Below are 25,122 nucleotides of genomic sequence, written 5' to 3' on the forward strand. Positions count from 1 at the left end.
TCTTTGAAATCATTAAAGTGTTACGAAAACAAGGACTTTGCATTCACTATATCTGGTCTCCCACAGTACACAGTACACACAACATGGAAATGCAATTGTTGTAGCAAATATAAATTGCTAAATACCTTTTCTCATCAGCTGCATATCTGTCTTGTGATATCTGTCAGTGTCCAGCCAAGCACTGGATAAAGCTTGTAGGAGGCATATTTTGACAATACTATGAGGTAGCAACACCCCTGACCCTCTGGACAGTACTGATTGGCCATGTGCTGATCACATGCAAGAAAAAAAAACTCTCTAGCAATACACACCAAACTGAGCAAGTGCAAAGTGACTCCATAGACTCGGGCCCGGATTCAGAGAGCAATTGCGCCGGCGTAACGAATGCTCCTGATTCAGGAACCTCGTTACGCCGACTGCAGACTAATATATGTGTGGCATAAGGCTCTTATGCCCGCATATCTTAGGCTGCATTCTTGCGATGGCCGCTAGGTGGCGTTCCCGTTGTGCTCTGCGTATAGTATGCAAATTGCATACTAACGCCGATTCACAACGTTACGCGAGCCCTGCGTACGCAGTTTACCTAGTTTGCGTAAGGCGGTTTTCGCGTAAGGCTGCCCCTGCTATTAGCAGGGGCAGCCAATGTTGCGTATACCCGTCGTTCCCGCGTCGCGAAATTTAAAATTTACGTAGTTTGCGTAAGTGAATCGTGAATGGCGCTGGACGCCATTCACGTTCACTTTGAAGCAAATGACGTCCTTGCGACGTCATTTACCGCAATGCACGTCGGGAAAGTTTCCCGACGGAGCATGCGCTCTATGCTCGTCGCGGGATGGCGCCTAATTTAAATGATTCCCGCCCCCTACGGGATCATTTAAATTGCGCACGCTTACGGCAGGCAATTTTAAAGAGCGCACACGCAATTTACGGAGCTACTGCTCCGCGAATCGCGGGTAGCGCAGTAAATTTGCGGGGGCGCAGGGCAAAAACGGTGCCCTGCGCCTACGTAAAAAATGCGTAATTGTTACTGAATCTACCCCACTGTTATTAGGAAAATATTAGGGAACAGTGGAAGAAGGGGAGGATCAGAGAAGACAGGATCAAACAGCCGTTTTACACAATGCAGAGGATTAACCCCCTAGGTTCCACAGTAAGTATAACACACATGCTTTCCTGCATATACAGACTGATTTTACTGTTAACACTTTAATATATCATTATTCTTTTATTAAATGCAACCTGTGTCACTACCTGAATTTGACCTGGAATCAACCTCCTGTAGTCCCTGTACAGCAGGGCTGGAATGTGAGAGGAAGAAGCAGGACATGGAGTCAATTCCTTAAAGAGGAGCTCCAGGCTCCTTCAGAAAAAAATGACTACACTGCAAACTACAAATACTGTAGCTGCTGACTTTTAATATTAGGAAACTAACCTGTATGAGCCGCTCATGGCTATTGGGTGCTGTCATCGCCATCTTGGGTAAGAGAAACCGGCAGTGAAGCCTTGCGGCCTTACAGCTGGTTCCCTACTGCGTATGCGCGCTGCGCTCTGTGAATGGGCCGGCTGCAGGGAAAGAAGGAGAAAGGATGTGCCAAACTCAGCCGGGAGTGGGTACCCATAAAAACTAGGTACCCGCTTCCCCAAAAGGTGCCCCAAATATGACAGCAGAAGGAGGGGAGGCAGATAAGCAAAGCTTTCCCTTTTTGGGTGGAGCTCCACTTTAATGTGCTGACAGGAAGCATAATGATAGGAGGAGAGAGCAGAGTGACAGAGAGATGAGATCATCACTGTGCTGATTGTCTTTTGACTGTCCAGTCACGGCCTGGGGGTGTGTCCAGGATGACATCCCAGATAGCAAGCAATTTAGCTGCCACCACCCCCTACTCATGCGTCTGGCCACTTTAAGGCGTTTTAAAGAGCCTATTTAGTCCTTTTAGTTCTTATCATGAACTACAGAATGATTCACCTATATGTTATACAGATCTGAGTGTGGAAGTGGGCAAGTTGTTTAGCAAAAAACAACTGTGAGGGCTGACACCACTAGGCACTATGCTACTTTTGGCCAGCCATTAGTCTGCAGTAGCGGAATTAATGGGCAGTAGCAGTAATCCTTTCTTCCATAACTTGACCCAACATGTGGTTACAAGTAGTTATCAACAGATGTAAAAGGTACAAAGCATTGGAATCTAAATGATAAATATAAAAAACACCTATAAAGGGGCTGCCCAATATGTATCATACTGATATGAAAAAAAAGGGGAGAAGTCCCCAATTACTGCAAGTGTTAATATAGTGGAACCTTGGTTTACGAGTAATGTGGTTAAGGAGCGTTTTAAAAGACGAGCAACTGTTTAAAAAAAAATCCTGACTCGCAGAATTCAAGCTAATGAGGTGTGCAGTACCGCATTTGGCCAGAGGTGCGGGGGCACTGGTGATACACGGAACGGTTCGGAGCCACTCTGAGCCGTTTGAAAATACACAGAATCACTCTGAAATACTAGGAAATACTCCATTCCCGAGTATTTTCAAGGCTCTCCGGCGCCCCCAGTACCTCTGGCTACATGCGGTATTGCATGCCATAAAAGTCAATGCGGAACAAATTATCTTCATTTCCATTTACTTCTATGGGGAAACTCGCTTTGATATGCGAGTGCTTTGGATTACAAGCATTCCCCTGAAACTGATTATGCTCGTAATCCGAGGTTCCTCTGTATATTAGTGTGAGCATTAACCTGAATTTTACAATGTTTGACACCTTTCCTCATCTTTCTATTTAAGAGTTTAAAAAAAAGGCGATCAAAGCTAAAAATTTCTACTTAATTCATTGATTAAATCGCTTATTTGCACTTAAACACACCAAAAAAATATTCAGCTAAAGAGAGTTAACAGTCACCATTTTCAAATTGCTTCTTAAATATTTGTACTAACATTTGAGCTGGTGAAATTGTATTTGCAAAAATGCTAAAAACTGAGCAAATCAAGCTTGTCAGCATTGTATTAAAATATTGTTCCAAAGACTTTAGCTAAATATTTGTGTTCTTGCATTAAATTCTTCTGCAGAAAGAAATGTGTCTCATTCTTCTCCTACACACCACAGCTGTCACAGTGACATTAGTGACTACAAGCATCGTCCACTAGGTGACACCAGTGAGCAATATTTGGTAAACTGAAATAAATCATTTTCATCGCATAACTGCTAGAATATTAAAGAAGAACATGTCTGGTTATTATAAGAGCTCAAGACTGTTAATGTAAACCCAGGAGGCAGTAATGCTGAGAACTAAACATAACTCATAGAATGGTAAATGATGAAAGAAGCCACTAATAATGCTCTATTCAAAGGGATTCGTTTTCTGTGCCAGCGTAAGATTGTCCCAATGAGGCATTTTCAGTGCCCAGATCTCAGCAAATGATTTGTAGCTTTTGGCACTGATGCTTCACGCACAAGTATGTTCCTGCAGGGGTTAATTTACAGCTAGAGATGTTAGGGTTAAATCTAAAGTTTTTTTAAATTAGGACAAGGGATGGTACTTACTTTTAGCTAGATTCAGTACACACCATCACTTTATGTGATGAAAAAAAATGACGTTTTTAAAAACGTCACTTTAATTGACTGTGTGTGGGGGAAAACGTCGTTTTATGTCTTGTAAAAAACAACCAAAAAAAATTGAAGCATGCTTCAATTTTATGTGTCGTTTTTCAAAAGTGTACTTTTTACTTCACAGAAATTGACCGTGTGTAGCAAAAAACGTCGTTTTCTAAGAAGTTTTTTCATCCACGCATGCCCAGAAGCTACTTATGAAGCGAGCTTCAATGGAAAAACGTGGTGGAACGTAACCTCACTTTGCAAGATCATTGTGAGAAAACGATGGTGTGTAGGCAACTTCGTCTTTGAAAATTGAAGTTTCAAAAACGTCATTTTTTACTTCACAGAAAGTGTCGTTTTTTTTCATCACATAAAGTGATGGTGTGTACGCGGCATTAGGCCTAACTCGGAATCTGCGCCGACCTAAGTTTAAAGCGGTTCTCCACCCTAAAGTGAAGTCACGCTGATCGGCACACCCCCCCCCCCCTCCGGTGTCACATTTGACACCTTTCAGGTAAAGACAGGTATTTGCACCCACTTCCGGCCCGGCATTCATGGGCAAAAGATGGGCATTGCGTCACATCCCGTCGCCCCCCCCCCCCCCCCCCCGTTGTTTGCTGGGAACACTCGGCTCAGCATGCGCCGTAGGGAACCGGGCAGTGAAGCCGGAGCGCTTCACTTCCTGGTTCCCTCAGCGTGGATGGAGGGGGGAGCAGCAGGGTGACGAGCGATTGCTCGTCCTCTGCTGCGGACGCCGCTGGACTCCAGGACAGGTAAGTGTCCTAATATTAAAAGTCAGCAGCTGCAGTATTTGTAGCTGCTGGCTTTTAATATTTTTTTTTGGCGGAACATCCGCTTTAAGTGTATTCTCAAACAGAGATACACTTAAACCTATCTAAGATACGACGGCTTGCGCCGTCCTATCTTAGGGTGCAATATTTAGACTGGCCGCTAGGTGGCGCTTCCATTGCGGTTGGCGTAGAATATGTAAATCACTAGATACGCCTATTCACGAACGTACGCCCGGCCGACGCAGTACAGATACGCCGTTTACGTAACGCATTATCAGGCCTAAAGATATTCCATCAAATAGTTGGAATAGTAATGTTAAAGTATGGCCGCCGTTCCCGCGTAGAAATGTGAAAATTTTACGTTGTTTGCGTAAGTCGTCCGTGAATAGGGATTTACGTAGTTTACGTCCACGTCGAAATCAATAGGACCGTGCGGCGTACTTAGCCGCAATGCACACTGGGATATGTAGGCGGACGGCGCATGCGCCGTTCGTAAAATACGTCATTCACGTCAGGTCAAGCCCCATTAACATAAAACACGCCCCCTCAGCCGAATTTGAATTAGCCGCCCTTACGCCCGCCCGATTTACGCTACGCCGCCGTAACTTAGCAGGCAAGTACTTTGAGAACCATGTACTTGCCTTGCTAAATTGCAGCGGCATAGTGTAAATGCCATACGCTACGCCGCCGCAACTATGCGCTCGCCATCCTGAATCTAGCTATTTGAGCGAGAAGTGTCCCATGTGCTGATGGCTGCTCTTTGTTTAAATAATCCATCCTCTGCCTCCCCATACCCCCACAGCGGTGATCTTCCAGTGCTGCTGGGGTTAATAAAACCCACTTGTCATGTCAGAGGCTCTTGTCAAGAGTGCCAACAATGCAGGTGCTCTGTCGAGAAGTGCCCGCTGTCGAAAAGTACCCGGGATGTACTGCGCATGCGCCGTTCGGGACTGCACAACAGCTGATTTGCTGATCAGCTGCCCTGACGTAACCATGGCGCATGCACACATCGTAGGAGGTGTCTCTCGATGGGAGATACCATTTCACAGGCACAGTTAAAACCTATAGAAAGAGCGGGAGGAGACCGTAGTTCTCAGATTGTGCTTCGCTGTTGCTGGGCAGCTTTACAGTGTGCTTATGGTCCAGTTTTGTCTGTGTTGCAAGGCACGGGATGTTCTGCGCATGCGCCGTACGGCTGATGTAACCATGACGCATGCGCACATTGTAGGAGGTATCTCTCGGTGGGAGATACCATTTCGCGGGCACAATTTAAACCTGTACAAACAGCGGGGGAGACCGTAGTTCTCATATTGTTCCTCGCTGTTGCTGGGCGGCTTTACAGTGTGCTTATGGTCCAGTTTTCTCTGTGTTGCAAGGCCCGGGATGTTCTGCGCATGCGCCGTATGGAGCAGCACATTAGCTGATTTGCCTATCAGCTGGACTGATGTAATCATGACGCATACGCACATCGTAGGAGATATCTCTCGGTGGGAGATACCATTTTGCGGGCACAATTTAAACCTGTACAAACAGTGGGGGAGACCGTAGTTCTCAGATTGTGCATCGCTGCTGCTGGAGAGCGGCATGTGGCTGTGTTGAAGGGCTGGTTTTGTCTGTGTTGCAACCTGTCACACAGGCAAAACCGCTGGTTCAACACAACAAACCCGCCCTGCAACAGACAAAACCGGACCATCAGCACACTGTAAAGCCGCTCCGCAACAGCGAGGTACAATCTGAAAACTACGGTCTCCATCAGCTGTTTGTACGAATTTAAATTGTGCCTGTGAAATGGTATCTCCCATAGAGAGATACCTCCTACGATGTGCGCATGCACCATGGTTATGTCAGCCCTGCTGATCGTAAAATCAACTGCTGTACTGTGACGTTACGATGCATGCGCAGTTCGTTCCGGGCACTATTCGATGGGGGGGACTTCTCGACAGAACACCGGCCCTTTTCTTCCATTCATAGGAACCATGCTATAGTTTCAATGAATAAAAAAGTGATCTATGAATGGACGAATGAAGGCATTTAGGCCTGATTCACACCTATGCATTTTTAGTGTTTTTTGCATTTTGCAGATTTGCACTACAGAACGTGTTCCATAGCAAACCATGTTAAATGGAGTGTAGTGCAAATCTGCAAAAAGCACAAAAAATGCATAGGTGTGAACCAGGCCATACAGAGCACCTTCCATCTATGGAGGTTATAGTACAGCATACAAAGTTGGCCCTTTTGATGAGTGCCTGTCATAGGTAATAGTCTCCCTCACATGAATAAGGTGGTGGGGAAAGGGTTTGAAGGAATATTTATAAATATAATGTATAAGCAGCAGCCAACAGCACAAGGGACATTTTACATTGATTGTAATTACAGTCCAAAAAAGACATTTTTTTAATGTTTTTCTTTGTTTCTGTTATAAAATTTTGTAAATAAGTACGTTTTCTCCTTCACTGATGAAGCTGCACTGACGGGGACTGATAAGGCAGCATCAATGAGGTGGCACCAATGAGGTGGCACTGATGGGCACTGATATGCAGCATTGATGAGCATTGATAGGCGGCACTGATGGGCACTCATAGGTGGCACTGGTGGGGACTGATGGGCACTGATAGGCGACACTGATGGGAACTGAAAGGCTGCACTGCTCGGTACTTATGGGTGGCACTGATAGGTGGCACTGATGGGCACTGATAGGCGCCCTGATGGACACTCATAGGTGGCACTGGTGGGTACTGATGGGCACTGATAGGCCACACGTATAGGAACTGAAAGGCTGCACTGATCGGTACTTATGGGTGGCACTGATAGGCGGCACTGATGGGCACTGATAGGCGGCCCTGATGGACACTGATGGGTGGCACTGATAGATGGCACTGATAGGCATCACTGATGGCACTGGCAGACATTGTTGATAGGCACTAATTGGCATCTGTCTGGACACTGATTGTCATATCCCAGGTGGTCCAGCGTGGCATACCTGGTGGGCGTCCTTTGTGGGCATCCCTGGTGGTCCTGGGCGGGCATCCACAGGGGGGGCTATGCTGATAAACAATCAGCACAGACACCCCCTGTCAGGAGAGCTTTTCCTGTTTACACACTGTGATCAGCCGTGATTGGACAGGGCTGATCATACAGGGCTGTATCCTGGCCTAGACCAACAAGGCCTAGGCCTAGGGCAGCACGGTGCAGGGGGGCAGCACGGAAAGAGTCCCCGCCGGCTTGCGCTATTAGTGTAGCACTGTTAGTGTAGCACCAGTCTTATGGGGCGGACTGGGCAGAGAGGCAAGCATCCCGCAACTGTAGGGGGGCGGAGCTTCTAATTTTGACTGTCCTATCATCCTGGACCACAAACCTTCCTCACTGTGCTACATATTTTCTGCTGTACCATGGGCATGGTTATATATTTTTAGTCCTTAGAATTTTGTGCCTAAAGTAGAACTATAGAAACACTTTTTTTTTTTTCATTTTGGATAGAGTAAGGGTAAGGGAAGGGCATGTCTTTAACAGCAAGGGGTGTGGCCTTGACAGGAAGGGGTGGGTCATATTTAAATTAGTGGTGCACAAGTTTAGTCAGGCCTAGAGCAGCACAAAACCTAAATACATCACTGTGATCATACAGAGATCAGACTGACACATCGCACCAGAGATCGCTGCGCTGCTTGCCCCACTCATAGGTGGCACTGGTGGGTACTGATGGGCACTGATAGGCGACCCCCCCCCCCGGGCGCGCGATTCTGGCTTATCCTGCTGGACATCATATGACGCTCAGTCAGGATAACTGAGCCACCGCCCGGCTGTCATTTTGCATAGAATGCATTAAGGTAAAAAATATATTTTGGACTTTAAAACCACTTTAAATTGTGGTATATTGTATAGCCTAAAAAGTCATTAGAAAATTCCACAATGACAAAAGTATAAAGAATAATCCAGCAAGTTTGGCCTTAAAGGTCAGCTAAGTAAGAGTAAAAAGCAGAAGAACATGGATACCTAGTCTTAGATATGGGAGAAGCTCATAGACAGAATATTTCTACACCTGCCCGCGCAATGAATTCTAGGGAAAGCAGCCACGCTATTTTATTTCATTCCCATTCAATCATCTTTCTGTACCAACAGCAATATTTTAAAACTGCATCAATGCTACACAAACATAAATCTTGGATTTCTCACCAATAAAAGAGAACTCTTACCTTGTGATGAGGTTACACAGGGCATACTGCGCAGTAAAAGAGTGCTGATAAATCTGCAAGGAGAAAAAATAGTAAGGAACATAGGCATAGAAAAGCAAATAAAATCAAACTGAATTGCAGTGCTGTACCGTGGACTATAGTCATTTAGATTACTTTCAGTATAGGAAGAAAGGTTAATGTAACTCCACTTTTCTGTATAATCTGCAGGTACAATGCTGCCCTGGGACCGAAAAGCAGCCTATGCATACAAAACACATCAGCCTGCATTTAACAAAAGTTTTCTTCGCATGGAATGGAATGGAAAACTCTACCGGGATTACCTATTGTTACTGAGTTATACAGCGCCATCCTCTCCCTTGGCACTATACAAAGTAGGAGATACAAAGACAGGTAATGTAGATAGAAGTAAACAAAAAGTTGCCAACGACAGATGCAAACAGTTGGAAAACATATTTAGCAATACTATAACACAATAGGAGGCAGAATAATTGCCATACAATATAAAGGAGTAAAGGAATAATAAAGCTGGATTTAAAGCTCATGAGAAACGTAATGGACTGCCATTAACGGCCCCCTTCTCAAAATGATCGTTATTTGGCTAAAATAGTTTTGTGACACGGACCCAGAAAATGCATGCCACGTACACACGGACCAGAATCTCGTCAGGAAAAAAACGTTGTTTTTCCTGGCGAGATTCTTGGCAAGAATCTCTTGCCGCCCGAGTGTACACACACTCCTTTCAAAAGAACCGCAGTTCTTTTGAAAGGCAAGAACGCGGTGACGTCATTGCGTACGACAAGCATGCGCTTGTCACATTCAATGCCGTCGCCGCCATCTTGCTTCACCCTACCTATGACGTGGAAGCTACCGCGCATGCGTCAAAGTCATTTCGAGCATGTGCGAGTTTCCACAGCGAAAGGCAAGTATACAGGCCCAGATTCACAAAGGAGATACGACGGAGTATCTCAGATACTCCGTCGTATCTCTCAGAGTATCTATGCGACTGATTCATAGAACCAGTTACGCATAGATATCCCTTAGATCCGACAGGTGTAATTGTTTTACACTGTCGGATCTTAGGATGCAATACCGCGGCCGCCGCTGGGGGGAGTTTGAGTCGTAAACCAGCGTCGGGTATGCAAATTAGGAGTTACGGCGATCCACGGCGGTTTTTCGCGTTCGCTACGTCGCTGCTAGTCTAGTTTCCAGTCTCAAAGTTAGTTGTCGTTTTGGGTGCCCTAACTTTACACAGCACACGTATGTGCTGTATAAAGTATGGCTGTCGTTCCCGCGTTGAAATTCAACATTTTTTCCTTCTTGCGTAAGACGTCCGGGAATACGGAATTACGCTACGCACGTCGCCGTTCGAAAAAAATGACATCACTTTGCGCAAAGCACGGCGGGAATTTTAGAACGGAGCATGCGCAGTAGGTCCAGCGCGGGAGCGCGCCTAATTTAAATGGCACACGCCCCTTTGAATTACGCGGGCTTACGCCGGAGGCCGCCGGCATAGGTTTTCATTGCAAGTGCTTTGTGAATCAGGCACTTGCGGTGAAAACTTGCGGCGGTGTAACGTATCTACGATACGTTACGCCGCCGCACTTCTACGTGAATCTGGCCCACAGACGCTCAGGTTTCTTGTCGGGAAACAGGCAGACAAGAATCTCGACTAGAAAATAGAGAGCAGGATCTCTATTTTTCTTGTCAAGGTTCTGGGAAGATTTCCAGATGAGAAACCTGAAAGCCTCGTACACATGCTAGGTTTACTCGGCAAGAAAGCTCTGCCAGCAGTTTTCTTGCTGGTTCTTGCCGAGAATACCGAGCGTGTGTATGAGGTTTCAGAATTAGTTATCGCAATACATAGTCCTGGCCAGTGACAGGACATGACGGCCCTGAAACTAGCATTCTCAAAAGTAGAGGTCAGCAGCTGGCTTAATTGTCTCATCAGGGGTCAAGTCCTGGGGAAAAAAGTGTGGGAACTCCCACCCAAGATCCACTCCCCCACCAAAAAAAAAAAAAAATGATACGCTCATATGCATAATTACTAAACCGCATGTTTTTTTTTTTTCGATCCACTGTACCTTAGTAATCCTTTATGTTACTGGCCGCTTCCTGTATATGGATTCATCGGGTAGTGTGCGGGTATTCCGTCACTTCCTCGATGCCGCAATGTCTCCTGGGAGCTTTTGTCATTGTTCCCAGGAGACATTACAGCAAGCAAGTTCTTTCTAAATCCCGTGATAACTCGCGGCAGACCCCCGCAATGTCTCCTGGGAACAATGACAAAAGCTCCCAGGAGACATTGCGGCATGGAGGAAGTGACGGAATACCCACACACTACCCGATGAATCCATATACAGGAAGTGGCCAGTAACATAAAGGATTACTAAGGTTCGCCAGCCCCTGACAGTGACTCGAGCTGGGCATCGCCGCTTAGTGAAGGATTGGTTCGGGCGGCTCGGCTGCTCTAGTCCTGCAAAGGGAATTAAGTTCCTGCTGTGAAAAAAGTGCAGGAACTCCGTTCCCACGCGTTCCCGCAGGACTTGAGCCCTGTGTCTCTTGATTGGAGTACTTTAACCACTTCAGCCCTGGAAGGATTTACCCCCTTAATGACCAGGCCATTTTTTGCGATACGGCACTGTGTTGCTTTAACTGACAATTGCGCTGTCATGTGACGCTGTACCCAAATAAAACCGATGTCCTTTTTTTCCCCACAAGAGCATTATTTTGGTGATATTTGATCACCTCTATGGTTTTAATTTTTTTGTGCTATAAACAAAAAAAGTCATACAATAAAAATAAAAAATAAACTTTTTTTATTTTCTGCTGTAAAACATACCAAATAATAAAAAAAAATCGAATTTCTTCATCAATTTAGGCCAATATGTATTCTGCTACTTATTTTTGGTATAACAAAACCCCCAATAAGTGTATATTGATTGGTTTGTGCAAAAGTTATAGCGTCTACAAACTATGGGATATTTTTATGGAATTTCTATTTTTTTTTTATGGTGATCAGCAATTTTTTGCTGGACTGCGACATTGCATCAGACAAATCTGACACCTTTTGGGGATCAGTGACACCAATACAGTGATCAGTGCTAAAAAAAATGCACTGTCACTGTACAAATAACACTGGCAGGGAAGTGGTTAACGTCAGGGGCAATCACAGGGTTAAATGTATCCCTTGGGGGTGCTTTTGTTTACATAGGCAGACCACCGCTCTGATTCTCCTGAGAACAATCGGCGGGTCCTGTCAGACATCTAGTCTGCCGGACCCACTGATTTAGCTCCCATTGTCTCCAACCACAGCGGGAACGGGTCACCGGCAGCATGCGCCCCAGATCCCATGCACGGAATCACGTACAGTTAGGTGATTTCGCACAGAAGGGCCTCCCTGCCACAGTATATCTGCGTGGGGTGGTACATAAGTGTTTAAAACTTCAATCTCCTAACATCCCCCTCCAACTACGTGAAATGTTTACAGATTATTTACATACCTACCTATTTTCGATCAGTCTTCTAACTAGTTACATGACACCCTAGGGTCCTTCCTTTTCTCCTCCAGTGGCAGTGGTCGCCAGTCCTCATTGCTGCAGAGTACTGATTATTTCAGCTCCGTTCTCTGCAGATTTGTACTGTCCTATGCAGATAAGAGATGTATGTTGATAACAACAAGCTGTGCAGCTTTGATTAAAGTTGCATAATGACCTTGCTAGAAGTGTAGGCCTTTTACGTACCTCATGAAGCCTGACTGGAAATCTTGTAAGATGTTGTCAAGGACATTGCTAATAGAAGCCTGGTGTTACTGCTCTAGATCACCTTCACCATACCCTCCCAACCGTCCCGGATTCCGCGGGATCCTCCCGCAATTCTAAGTGTGTCCCGGGGTCCCACAGACTAGACTTGATTCCCGGAAAACAGGGCCCCCGGGCGCGACATTACGGGGGGCGACATTCCGTGCCTTCATGTTTGATTTCCCCCGCCATGTTTGGTGTCCGGTGCCTGGCCTTGACCCCCCCCCTCAACAACTTTGATCCTTTGATCCCCGGCACCCCCCCCCGCTCAACAAGATGTCCCGCATTGGATTTATTAAATGTTGGGAGGTATGCCTTCACCATTACGTTGGCAACATCCTACAAGTTTCCTGTATCTCCTAATGTAATTCCTTGATGTACAGTAAGGTGACCAGGTTTTTACAAATGAAATCCAGGGACATTTTTTTTTACTAGTAGTGGCGGCAATTAGTGACTCTCTGCCCATCGCCACCCGCCTCCCAGCCTGTCAAGTCTTAGGCCGCGTACACACGGTCGGTCCAAACCGATGAAAACGGCCTGAAGTCCAGTTTCATCGGTCCAAACCGACCGCGTGTACGGCCCATCGATCTGTTGTCCTTCGGACAAAAATTAGAGAACGTGCTTTAAAATCAAACCGATGGACGGCTGACCATCGGTCCAAACCGATGGTTAGTACACAAAAGCATCAGTTCAAAACCCTGCGCATGCTCAGAATCAAGTCGACGCATGCTTGGAAGCATTGAACTTAATTTTTTTCAGCACGTCGTGTGTTTTACGTCACCGCGTTCTGACCTGATCGGGTTTTGAACTGATGGTGTGTACGCACATCAGACCATCAGGCCACTTCAGCGGTGAACCGATGAAAGCGGTCCGTCGGACCATTCTCATCGGATGGACCGACCGTGTGTACGCGGCCTTACTCTTCAGGCCCCGGCTACTACTGGGTGGGGAGCGGAGGAAGATCACTCTGCCAGGGAAGGCAAGGAGATAAGCAGGCAGACGGCTGGCCGGGACTTGAGACAGAAGAACATGCGAGCGGAGATGAATGGGCATGCACCCGAAACTGAAGAAATATTTCCTCCGCTCCGACCAGCACATGATCATCAGAAAGGGTCACAGATAATGGAAAAACATAGACCCCCCTAAGCTAGTGGGAGCGGCGGAGCGGGGGTGTGTAATTCAGATTTTTTACTTTATTCTGCATTGACTGTCTTTGAAATTGCCCCAGCCCCTGTTCAAATCCAATCCGGGGACAAAATCGGGGACAGACTTGGTCCAGGGACAGTTGGGATGAGTGGCAGTGCTGGCGGGGAATTGGGTTGAGTGGCAGTGCTGGCGGGGGGTTGGGATGAGTGGCAGTGCTGGCGGGGAATTGGGTTGAGTGGCAGTGCTGGCGGGGGGTTGGTATGAGTGGCAGTGCTGGCGGGGAGTTGGGATGAGTGGCAGTGCTGGCGGGGAGTTCTGATCAGCCAACTTGATCAAGGTCATCGGCTGATGTGAGAACTGTAATGGGGACTTTAAAAGGAAACTATAATCACAGGTAGTGTTACTCACTGTGTCTCCGAATTGTGGTGTCTCGTAGCAGTGACACCTATGCTGAAATCAGCAGAAAGGGTCTCCTCCAGCCCCTCCCACTTCACATTCCTCACCAGTCAGCTGACCTCTAGTCCCTGCCCCCAAGCCATGCCGTGAACTGAATGGGCAGCTGCGGGCTTCAGGAACAGCCCAGGATTCAGTAACCCCTGGCAAATCCTCATTTGACCCCCAGGTTGAGAACCACTGTTCTAAAAGGTTACAGAACATTCGAGAAGTGGCGGGGAACTCTCAGTGATGCTTCCTGTGAGTAATCCAGCTCTCCCTGGATTTCTGTGCAACCCAGGACAAAACAGAGACAACCAAGCCTGCAAAAATGTACCCACACTTACAAAAAAAAAGAACTATCTACATTTCTAGAACCAGAGGGTTCTATACTTGTGAGAAGCAACAGATTTGATGTGAGAATGAAGAAGTGACTATGACAGAGGGAAGGTGAAGTTTATGTAGTGTCTTAGCAATGCAATGTAATTTTCCAGCTACAGTAAAATAAAATTTGAGTTGTATTCTGTAGGTAATATCAAATACATACTTTTAGGACACAAATCTGCTACAACGTTCTCCCCTCCCTCTCGGTAAGCAAAAACAATATCGTACAATCAGGGCTTTTTTTCAGCAGGAACGCAGTTCCGGCACCTTCCGAACTGAATGTATGTAATGAAAAGAGGTTCTGGGGTGTGCTGGAGATTCTATTGATGCTGGCTTCTGGGGGGTCTATTGTTGCTGGAGGGGATCTATTTTGCAAAGGAAGGGGTCTATTGTTGCTGGGGAGTTCTTCTGTTGCCCGTGGGGAATCTATTGTTGCTGGGGGGGGGGTCAGTCATTGCTAAGAGGGATGTACTGTTGAGGGAGGGGTCTTTGTTGCTGGCTGCTGGAGGGTCTATTGATGCTGGCTACTGGGGAATCTATTGTAGCTGGAGGAGGGGATCTATTTTTGCAGGGGAGTCTATTGTTGCTGGTGGTTGGTCTATTGTTGCTGGAGGTGGGTCTTATGTTGCAGGGGGTCAATCATTGCTGGGAGGGATCTGCTGGCTGCTGGAAGGTCAATTGATGCTGGCTGTATGGAGTCCATTGTTGCTGGGGTGGATCTATTGTCGCTGGGGTGTCCATTGTTGCTAGATCTATTTTATTGCCTTTCTTGTTATCATTAACAAATTCTATACAAAATACTTAACATCACAAAATGATACTTGTTTCTGCATTCTCTAAAATGGGTGGTACTGGGAGGTGGTTAAGGGGTGGAACCAAGGAACGGTGCTCGGAGGTGGGGAATGGGTGGAACCAAGGAACGGTGCTCGGAGGTGGGTAGGGGGTGGAGTCAAGGGTGACTTGGAAGGGAGGAGTTCCTGCATCTATTCTCTGAGAAAAATTGCCCTGGGTACAATTGATTCTCCTAAACTACCTGCAACTATTAAAAGGCAATGGGAAGTATGCAATGTGTTGTGAGAAAAAATTGCAATGTTCAAATAAGGCTCTCATTTTCACAGTGAGCATTTGGACAGGGGCAGTCATTGCAACCTAACATATTTCTTTCCTCTGAAATGATTCAAGGACCATTAGAATTAAGAGGAGCTGATGACTGCCACAAGTAAAGACCCCACATACACAGTAAATGCATTTGCTGTAAAATACTTCATACATTAGGCAAGAAACTTGCTATGTGGGCATGTTTCCACCTAATGGTTTGTCAATAGAATTTTTTTTTTTGCATTCATCTTGCAGTACAAGCTCTCCACATTTCAGTGCTTTTACTTTTTCTATAAGAAACCCAGAATGGTTTGCTTTGCCTGCCTATTTTCAATGCACAGGGTGAGCTTGTAGCAATTGCCAGTCAGTCAGCATCAAGGAAAGTATATTAACTCAGTACAGGTCCCCCTTCCTGAAAACTGCAGACCTTCCAACTTCTGACATCAGGAAAAATAGCAGGCAGGTAAAAAAAAAAAAAAAAACATTAAATGAGTTTTTGAGTAAACACTGCTACTCTGTCAAAGGATAAAAATATTCAACCTGCATGCCAACATATAGGAAAATGCAAACCTTGCCTGAAAGAAAAAATAAACTATTTTCCATTAAAAGGCACAACAGCTGCAATGCAAAGCCACCTGTCAATCTTAAAAATAGAAATATGAGAGGGATTAGAAAGTGGGAAAAAATCAATCTAGATCTTATTTTGTGCGGTGTGCTGTGCACCGGCCCGATCAGCTAGGCTTTGATGCATTTACATGTTTTTTGACACTACATAAAAAATCAGGGAACGTCCTCATACATCATTCCCTCAGAAATAAACAATTTAGTGGGAAAATCAATCTATATCATATTTCTCTTCGTGTGAAGCTGGACTCTTTTTATAGCTTTCTGTTATGAGGTTAACTGTATGTGTGATAGAACATGCAATGTGATCCTGTCACATTTATACTTGTTCTGTCCTGTGCTTGGATAATGAAGTTTTTGGTAAAATTAGGACTGTACTGAGCTTTATTTAATCTCATCCTTATTATTCACAAACTCTTCCCAAAAGGACTTGGCTAGGCATGCTATATGGCATGGAAAATGTAGGGAAACGGCAGTTGTTGTAGAGGTCCCCAGGCAAGTGATCACTAGACTCGACTTGTAAAAGGCCAGATTATCAGGTAATATCTTGGTCATCTAGGATGTAGAAATGTAGATCTTCTCTTTCCCTAACCGCCCAAAAATGTGAAATCCTAAAAATAACTCAGGACCAGGAGAAGGGCAAAAAGACCCCCTTGTGAGTGGAAATTCCTCAAAAGAGTCAAGTTGTGAGGACAGCCCTAAAGCAGAACTATCCATTAATGTACAATCTACCAATTGATCATGGGTAGGCAATGGGTGGATCACAATCCTTTCTTGTCAACCTCAGGAAGTTGGACTGGAGGTGCAGTGAGGGCAACATTTACCCATACCGATCCCCTTCCTGCCTGCAGCTGCTTAAAGCCACCTCTCCTCCTCTCCCTCCAGCTGGCATTCAGTGGCTGCAGAAGGAAGGAGGATTGGTACCAGTAAATGTTGAACCCATTGTCCCTCCAGTCCCTGTTTCTCCTCTTTCAGCTGCCCCGTGTCTCCCCCTCCCCCTGCAGTGCTGCCTGCTTTCCGCCTCTCCTCTCCTCCTCTACCAGCTGCTGCATGAGATAATTCAGGACAGAGAGTTGGGAAGAAGTCAGTAAAGATGTCATTTCCCAGCTCCTTCCTCAGTACCAATACTTACTGTGTTCATTCATAACCAAATTGTGTTTACTATGCTGCAGTTTGTTAATGAACAGGAAGATGCTGAGTACAGAGGACTTCCAATTCTTTCACTGTCCAGTGCAGCTGGAGAAAGGGGATGGGAGCAATCTCTGTCTTCATTCCCTTTCTCTGTCTCAAAAATGAGATATCAGGCTTATGTTTAGACCCCTGATATTTCACCAAAGCCCCCAACAGGGCTTCAAAAAAAAAAGTAAAATAATTATGATAATTTTTAAAAATAATAAAAAGTCAACATTTAAAAAAATCAATAATATATATATATATATATATATATATATATATATATATATATATATATATATATATATATATATATATATATATATATATATATATATATATATATATATATATATATATAAAATTGTAAAAAAAAAAAAACGACTGACACCATCCACTGCCCAAGTGACACCATCCACTGTTCTAATGACATCCATCTCTGCCATACTGACACGCCCATTGCTCTACTGACACCAAATTCTGCCCTACTAACGCTATTCACTATTCTGACTGACACTGTCTACTTTTATGGTAGGCTAAGTTTATATTTTTTCAGTGACTTTTGTTTTATTATATTTTTCTAAGTTTTCTTTATGGTTTAGTTAGCCCTGGCTAGTTAATCTCTTTAAAACAAAAACAGTGATCTTTGTTCTCTTTCATGTTGGTTCACGCAGATCTCTGCCTCGCAAAGGTTGGCTAACACAATGTATATGATCGGCTTAGAAGGGACATGTATTGCCCAAATTATCTGAACAACATTGTTACCCGAGGGGAGGGGTGTTTTATAGTATGTTAACTATATCTCCGGATGGCACTTTATCATGATAGCTGCTCTTTGTGCATTTTGTTAATATCATGTCATGTGTTCACATGTTTCCTCCATGCAGCTTCAGCTCTGGTCAATAAATCTGTTCTGGGACTGGGAGTAGCCTTGTTCTACCACAGCCACATTCAACCAACAGCATGTGCACACTACCTATCCACACTGCCCACCATCTTTACCCATTGTTCCTGCACTGTGATTAGATCCTATTGTTTAGCAAAATAAATTTATAATTTTCTTGAGAACATAGGCACCACCCACACCTAGTTAAATAAAACTAATTTTGTAAGGCTATGACATTCAAAACAAAAATATAAACCTATAAAAAATTGACAGTTAGGTTGCAAATAATGATAATAAGTTATATTTATTGATTTCAACAGCACGCTAAAACAAAATTAAAATCTGTCCTGAGTCTAGAGACTTCTGAAATTTAGAATATACTCTGAGCTACACATGTGCTTTATTAGCATGGTGCCATGGTGTTGGATGAATATCCTCCTGAGCATGTGTAAAAATCACAACATCCAGCACCAGCCAATCAAGAGAGCCTAGACCCCGCACCTGGAAGAAACGGGGGAGTAAATGCTAGAGCCACAAAAGACGGACACCGGATTGTTGGGGCAAGGGTATTTGCAGAGTTTAGTTCTGATTTGGATTTCAATAGTTTTTATTGAATTTTAAAGTTTAAAGGGGTTGTAAACCCTCGTGTTTTTTTCACCTTAATGCATCCCATGCATTAATGCGAAAAGCCTTCTGACAGTGACCGACCCCCTAGCCCCCCCCCCCACCCCCGTTTTACTCAGAGTCCTGTAATTCCCAAGGTGGAGACGTGCTCTTCCTCTCTGTCCGGGGTTCTTAATTGGATAGATTGATAGCAGTGCAGCCATTGGCTCCTGCTGCTGTCAATCAAATCCAATGATGTGGGCGCCAGGGGTGGGGCCGAGTCTGGCATTCTGCATCTATGGATGCAAATGCTGGACTTTGAAGAGAGCCTGCAAGGTAACCTCCCGGGAGAATGCTTATCCTAGGGGGTTATGCGATGCAGTGAAGAGCCGCGAGAGCCGCAGAGGGACCCCAGAAAAGGATGATCAGGGCCACTCTGTGCAAATCAAACTGCACAGTGGAGGTAAGTAAAACGGCCCAGATCCACAAAGATCTGCCTATCTTTAGGCAGGCGTAGCGTATCTCAGATACACTATGCCGCCGTAACTTACAGCGTACTTTCCGTATCCAGAAAGAATTTGCGCCGTAAGTGTAAATGTGTCGGCGTAACGGCACACAATTCAAATGACTAACATGTGGGCGTGTTTTATGTTAATTCAACTTGACCCCACGTAAATGAAGTTTTTTTTTAACGGCGCATGCGCCGTCCGTGGAGGTATCACGTCGCAAATAGTCAATGCTTTCTACGTGAACGTAATTCACGCAAAGCCCTATTTGCAAACGTTTTACGCAAACGACGTAAACAACGGGAAATTCGACGCTGTCCCAACGTCCATACTTAACATTGCGTACGCCTCATAGACCCAGGGGTAACGTTACGGCGAAAAAAGCCTTACGTAAACAACGTAAAAAAATGCGCCGGGTGGACGTACGTTTGAGAATCGGCGTATCTAGCTAATTTGCATACCCTACGCGGAAATCAACGGAAGCGCCACCTAGCGGCAAGCGTAAATATGCACCTAAGATCCGACTGGGTACTAAGACGTACGTCAGTCGGATCGAGCCCACATTCAGTCGTATCTTGTTTTGTGGATACAAAACAAAGATACGACGGGGCATCGTATAACTTACACAGCGTATCAATAGATACGCCGGCGTAAGTTCTTTGTGGATCTGGGCCAACATGTTTGCTATTTAAAAAAAAAAAAAAATCTTTACAATCACTACAATCAATACATAACAATAGAGTCAAGAGTTGCAATAAAGTAATCACAAAATAACATTAATAGATGGCTGCCATGCATAGAGTACTGTACAATAATGGAAGAAAAACAGATAACAAGAATAGAGCAAACTACTGCTGACACACATAGTAGTGTAGGACCAGAGCTTTCTAGAGTGAGCATTCAGGGATAGTGTCTTAAAGTGGAGTTCCACCCATAAATATAACATTACATCAGTAGTTTTAAAAAAATGTCATTAGTCCTTTACGAATTTTTTTTTTTTTTTTAGATGCCTTCAAAGTGTTGTTGCTAGGCAGAATAGTTAATCTTCCCACTTCCTGCACCTAGGTGCTTAATGCTTCCTAACCTACACCGCACAGACTCCTGGGAATGTAGGGCCAGATCCACAAAAGAGATACGCCGACTTAACTCGATTTTTCTAATTTTACACGGCGTGTATCTTTGCGCCCGATCCTCAAAACGAGAAGCGCCTGAAATTCCGGCTTTTCCGTCCTACCTAAAAAAATTACACCGGCGCATTCTCGTGCGCAAATTACGCTAGGCACGCCGCTTTATTTGATAGGCAAAGATGCAAATGAGGGAGATAGGGCGATCCACAGAATTAAGTGTGTGCGCCGTAGATTACGCCCTGTGCGCACCTGTTAGTTTCCTGGTGGGAATTTACACTTTATAAAAGCAGCCCTAATTTTACACATGCCGTCTGAATGTCTGCTGAAGCAACACCATTCAGGAAGAGCTCAGCACACACACGTTCAGGACTAAAATCTCTCTGCCAAAATGCCAGGACCATCAATGATACTAGCTGCATTAGTGTCTATAGAGGCACAAAGAAGGAGGAGGGCACAGAGGAGGAGGAGGAGGGCACAGGAGAGGGTATACCGCCCACGGCAAGATTTGTTTGGCATGCCTGCTTCTGAAGTTTCACCAAAGTACTGGCCACTTTGCATTTTCTTGCCACTGGCTCATTCCAACGCACAAGTGGAGGCGTGGCTGGGATGGCACAATCCTCCATCAGCAGGTGTGTGCACCAAGTGGTCCCTGCAATCCTGCGGCGCATGGGAAATCAGTTTCAAAAACCCACCCAGGAGGATCAGCGTTTAAAGACCATGACCGACTTTTATCACATTGCCAGATTTCCACGCACCATCGGGGCCATTGATTGTACCCATGTGGCACTACAACCACCCCATGATACTGAGCACATGTTCCGGAATCGTAAAGGCTGGCATTCCATCAATGTGCAAGTCATCGTAGATGCCCATGGCCTCATCTGGCACGTCTGTGCTAAATTTCCGGGATCCTGCCATGATAGTTATATTTACCGGCAGACCCAGATCTCAAGAGATTTGGACCAGAACATGTATGGAGACAGCTGGCTGATTGGTGAGTGACATGTGTGTCAGGTATGTCCCCCCCATGATGCTCACATCACAAGGGGCACATGCATGACTAATATCCTCCTGTCTTTTCCCTTACAGGTGACTCAGGATATGCCTTGGGACCTCATCTAATGACCCCATTCAGGAACCCCCAAACCCCAGGAGAGCAACGCTACAACCAGGCGCACATACGAACCCGGGGAGTGGTTGAACGGACCTTTGGGCTTATGAAGTCCCGCTTCAGATGCCTGGATAAGTCTGGGGGTACACTGCTGTATTCCCCTGACTTTGTGTGCCAAATAATTGGGGCATGTTGTATACTCCACAACTTTGCCCTCAGAAGGGGACTGCATATTGACTTATGTGATGACCTGACCCCTGACCCAGGCAATACTCCCCCAACCAACTCTACCCGGTCTGCTGAGGGCACAGCAGCCAGGAGACGCCTTGCAGAAGGCATTTTTTCCCAGTAAATGTACATGATTAATGTCACAATAAGAATGTATCTTTTCCCTGTAAATGCACATCAATAAAGTCACAATGATAATGCATGAATGCACACCACTGTGGTTCCTAGCACAGACACATCACATGCACATCGAATTGGATTAGATCCAAGTCCCCCCCCCCCTTTGGGACTTGGGAGCAGTAACGCCACGCCACGGCTCCAATTATGTCACTGTGCATTCATACACCATTCAGGAACCTGGGATTGCACTTCTCCCTGGTCCTGGGGATCCCTTCTCCACCAAAACTGAGGGTGACACCCTTAATTTCTTAGGAATGCCACCCCCCCACATTCACACATCATTCACACACATAAATCAAATCATAAGTACAGAAGACCAAATTAAATAATAAAAAAAAAAAAATGCATAAACAAAAAAACAAAAGTATCCCAGCAAATTAATTAGCGGCGGCGATTGCTACGCCTTGGCTGGGCAGGGGCACGGGCAGGGGCACGGGCAGGGGCACGGCCACGGGCACGGCCACGGCCACGCCTTCGCGGAGGATGTCCATTGGGGGGGGGTGAGCTGGGGAAGGAGGAGCCTCCTGGGGGGGTTGAGCTGGGGAAGGAGTAGCCTCCTGGGGGGGTTGAGCTGGGGAAGGAGGAGCCTCCTGGGGGGGGTGAGCTGGGGAAGGAGGAGCCGCCCCTGCTGGCCTGCCCTCCATGGCCCCTGCAATGCGAGTGAGACAGGCAGTGAGGGCAGCCGCATTGGCCTGGCCAGACCTTGTATTGTCCTGCACAGCCTGGGTCAGGGCACTCAGCTCATGGGCCACGCGCGTTGTGGCGGTCTGTATGTCGTTCAAACATGTAATGACCGCCGTTGAGTTGGTGGCCACATCACCGAGTGCCTCCATCATTTCACCCTGGCTGTGCTCCATCTGCGTAAGTTTTTCCAGTATTTTTCCAAGAGTGCGGGTCTGCGGGCATTGTCCTTCACCACACTGGCCGACAGACGCTCGCCCACAGCCACGGTCTCCTGGGTTGGCCCCCTGGCTGCCGCTGAGTCTTGCGGGCCTGGAGGAGGGGAGAGAGTGACCCTGGTGACTGGAGGCCTGTTGGGGGAGAAGTGGGAGGGGCTACCCCTGATGGTGGCCTGACTGGTGCCAGCCTCAGGGGTAGTCTCAGGGGAAGACTCAAAGGTCATCATATCAGTGGCCAGGAGGACTTCCCGGCCAATCTGCATATTTTCCTCCTCCTCCCCCTCATCATCCTCCTCCCACTCATCCTCCTCCCCCTCAACCTCCTCCCCCTCAACCTCCTCATGAGTGGAGGTTTGGCCAATCCCCTCCCCTGGGGAATCCTGCCCTTCTTGGGACTCATCATCAGCCTGTCTTGGGGGTGGTGCTGCAGCCTGGCCCGATGGGCCTGCAACCTCCTGGCCTCCAACCTCCTGGCCTCCAACCTCCTGGCGTGTAACCTCCTGGCGTGTAACCTCCTGGCCATCTGTGGAGGACACAAAACAATCACATGTTTGAGGAACCACACACTTGGCACATCTTCCCTTCCCCCACCCACACATGCTAATCAACAGAGAATAAACAAAAAAACCTACCTGTCCTCCTAGGAACATCTGACGTATAGCCAGGCAGGCCCACCACCTGCTGTGGGTGGAAACACTGGGCCACTGCCCATTCCTCCTCCGTCAGTCTGACTGGGCAGGGTCCCCCTCCTCCAGTGCCCCTGGTATGGGCGTCGATCCTTGCCATCTTATTCCGGACGACGCTTCTCAGATCATTTATTTTTTTCTGTATGCCAGCGGGGGTCCTAGTCTCCCCCCCCCCCGCCGCATTGATCTGGTCGGTGATTTTTTTTATAAGCTGCCTCCTCCTGGCCGGGGTGGTGTTCTGGCTCTCAGGGCCATGCAGAAATCGCCCATATTTCACAATGCCCCGAGCAAGAATTTGCTTCTCTCCCAGGGTGAAATTAAGCTTCCTGCGTTTGGGGGGCATCACATACACCACCCAGCAACAACAAACACACCCGACAAACAATCTACAATACACACCCAAAAACCTGACAAAAATATATACCACAAAAAACTAACCAAAATCTAAACACACAAGGACACAGCTAATAGTAATTCAAAAACAAACACGCACCAACAAACAACCAAAAAACAAACACCAAAAAACAAACACCAAAAAACAATCAGCAAAAACAATAACAAACAAAATAAATAAAGACACTTCTCAAAAACAAACAACAACTAGACTCTCCAACTCCTCAAACACTTTTCTCACAAACACAACTTACCAACACACAAACAAACAGAGCAGAAGCAAATTGCTCATGGAAGGGGAACAATGGGATATACTTTTGCAAGGGAAGTGTGTGTGTGTGGTGCTTTTTAGACACAGGGCGATCCTCAAACTAAGTACACTTGGCCTTTTACCTATCTCACTGATTGCGCCGAGACCAGTTCTGCACATGCCCAGTGAGGTCCCGATTCGTGCGCGCATGCGCAGTACGGCCGGCGCCTCATTTGCATGGGGTCACGGCTCATTACAATGAAGCACGCCCACTTCCTTCCCACTTGCAAAAACCCCGCCTTACGCCTCTGAATTTAAGTTACGCTGGCGCACATTTAGACGCAAATGCGCTGTGGATACGGCACTTACGACACCAACTTAGGGCAACGTAACTTAAATGACATAAGTTAGGACAAACTAAATTTGCACCGCTGGCTGAGGATCTGGCCCCTATTGGGTGTAACTTTCCAGGAGTCTGTGCATTCCCCAGTCTCAAAGAATCATGTGACTTGGACAGCACAGGTGCTGAAACCTGATCTGACACTGCTTGTGCAGCACTGAGCATGTGCGAGATTTGCAAGGCTGAAATCCAGGAAGTCATACAGTCTGGCTTCATGATGCCCACACTTAAGATGGCCCCAGTCAATTTCTATTTTGTAAAGTGTCTAAATGCTGTAACAACCTAACAAAACGGACCTTAGTTTACAGACTAACTTTACTAGAATACATTAAGCTTGTGTATTACAGGGGTATTTATATTTAAAAAGTGAAATTGTGGCCGGAACTCCGCTTTAAGGCAAGTTTTGAGACATCTGCTGATACTAGACAAGCCATTGTCACCAGTGTTTCTGAGCAGAGGACAAATGTCCTTCATAAGCAGCGAACATACACTCATAGGAGCCATGTGTGTGCACTAAGGTGACCACTTCACTTCTGGATACAGTATCTGGAGATTTCCACTGGCGAACAATCACCAACTTTGTTGCCAGTAACATATGAGAAAAAATGCAGCAAAGATGAGGATGGAAGTTA

The 25,122-nt window shown here is 46.1% G+C and overlaps 1 protein-coding gene across 4 annotated transcripts in view; it reads right to left on the reverse strand.

Annotated features, from left to right (window-relative positions):
- Positions 1–25,122, reverse strand: part of DPP6 (dipeptidyl peptidase like 6) — a 1,751,424-nt gene that overhangs the window by 285,786 nt on the left and 1,440,516 nt on the right. For all 4 annotated transcript variants that reach the window (XM_040352727.1, XM_040352725.1, XM_040352728.1 and 1 more), the window contains exon 6: positions 8,568–8,620. In XM_040352727.1, coding sequence (XP_040208661.1) covers positions 8,568–8,620 — 53 coding nt within the window. The remainder of the gene's footprint in view (positions 1–8,567; positions 8,621–25,122) is intronic.

The sequence above is a fragment of the Rana temporaria genome, chromosome 5 (assembly GCF_905171775.1).
Source record: "Rana temporaria chromosome 5, aRanTem1.1, whole genome shotgun sequence".
Lineage (NCBI taxonomy): Eukaryota > Metazoa > Chordata > Amphibia > Anura > Ranidae > Rana > Rana temporaria.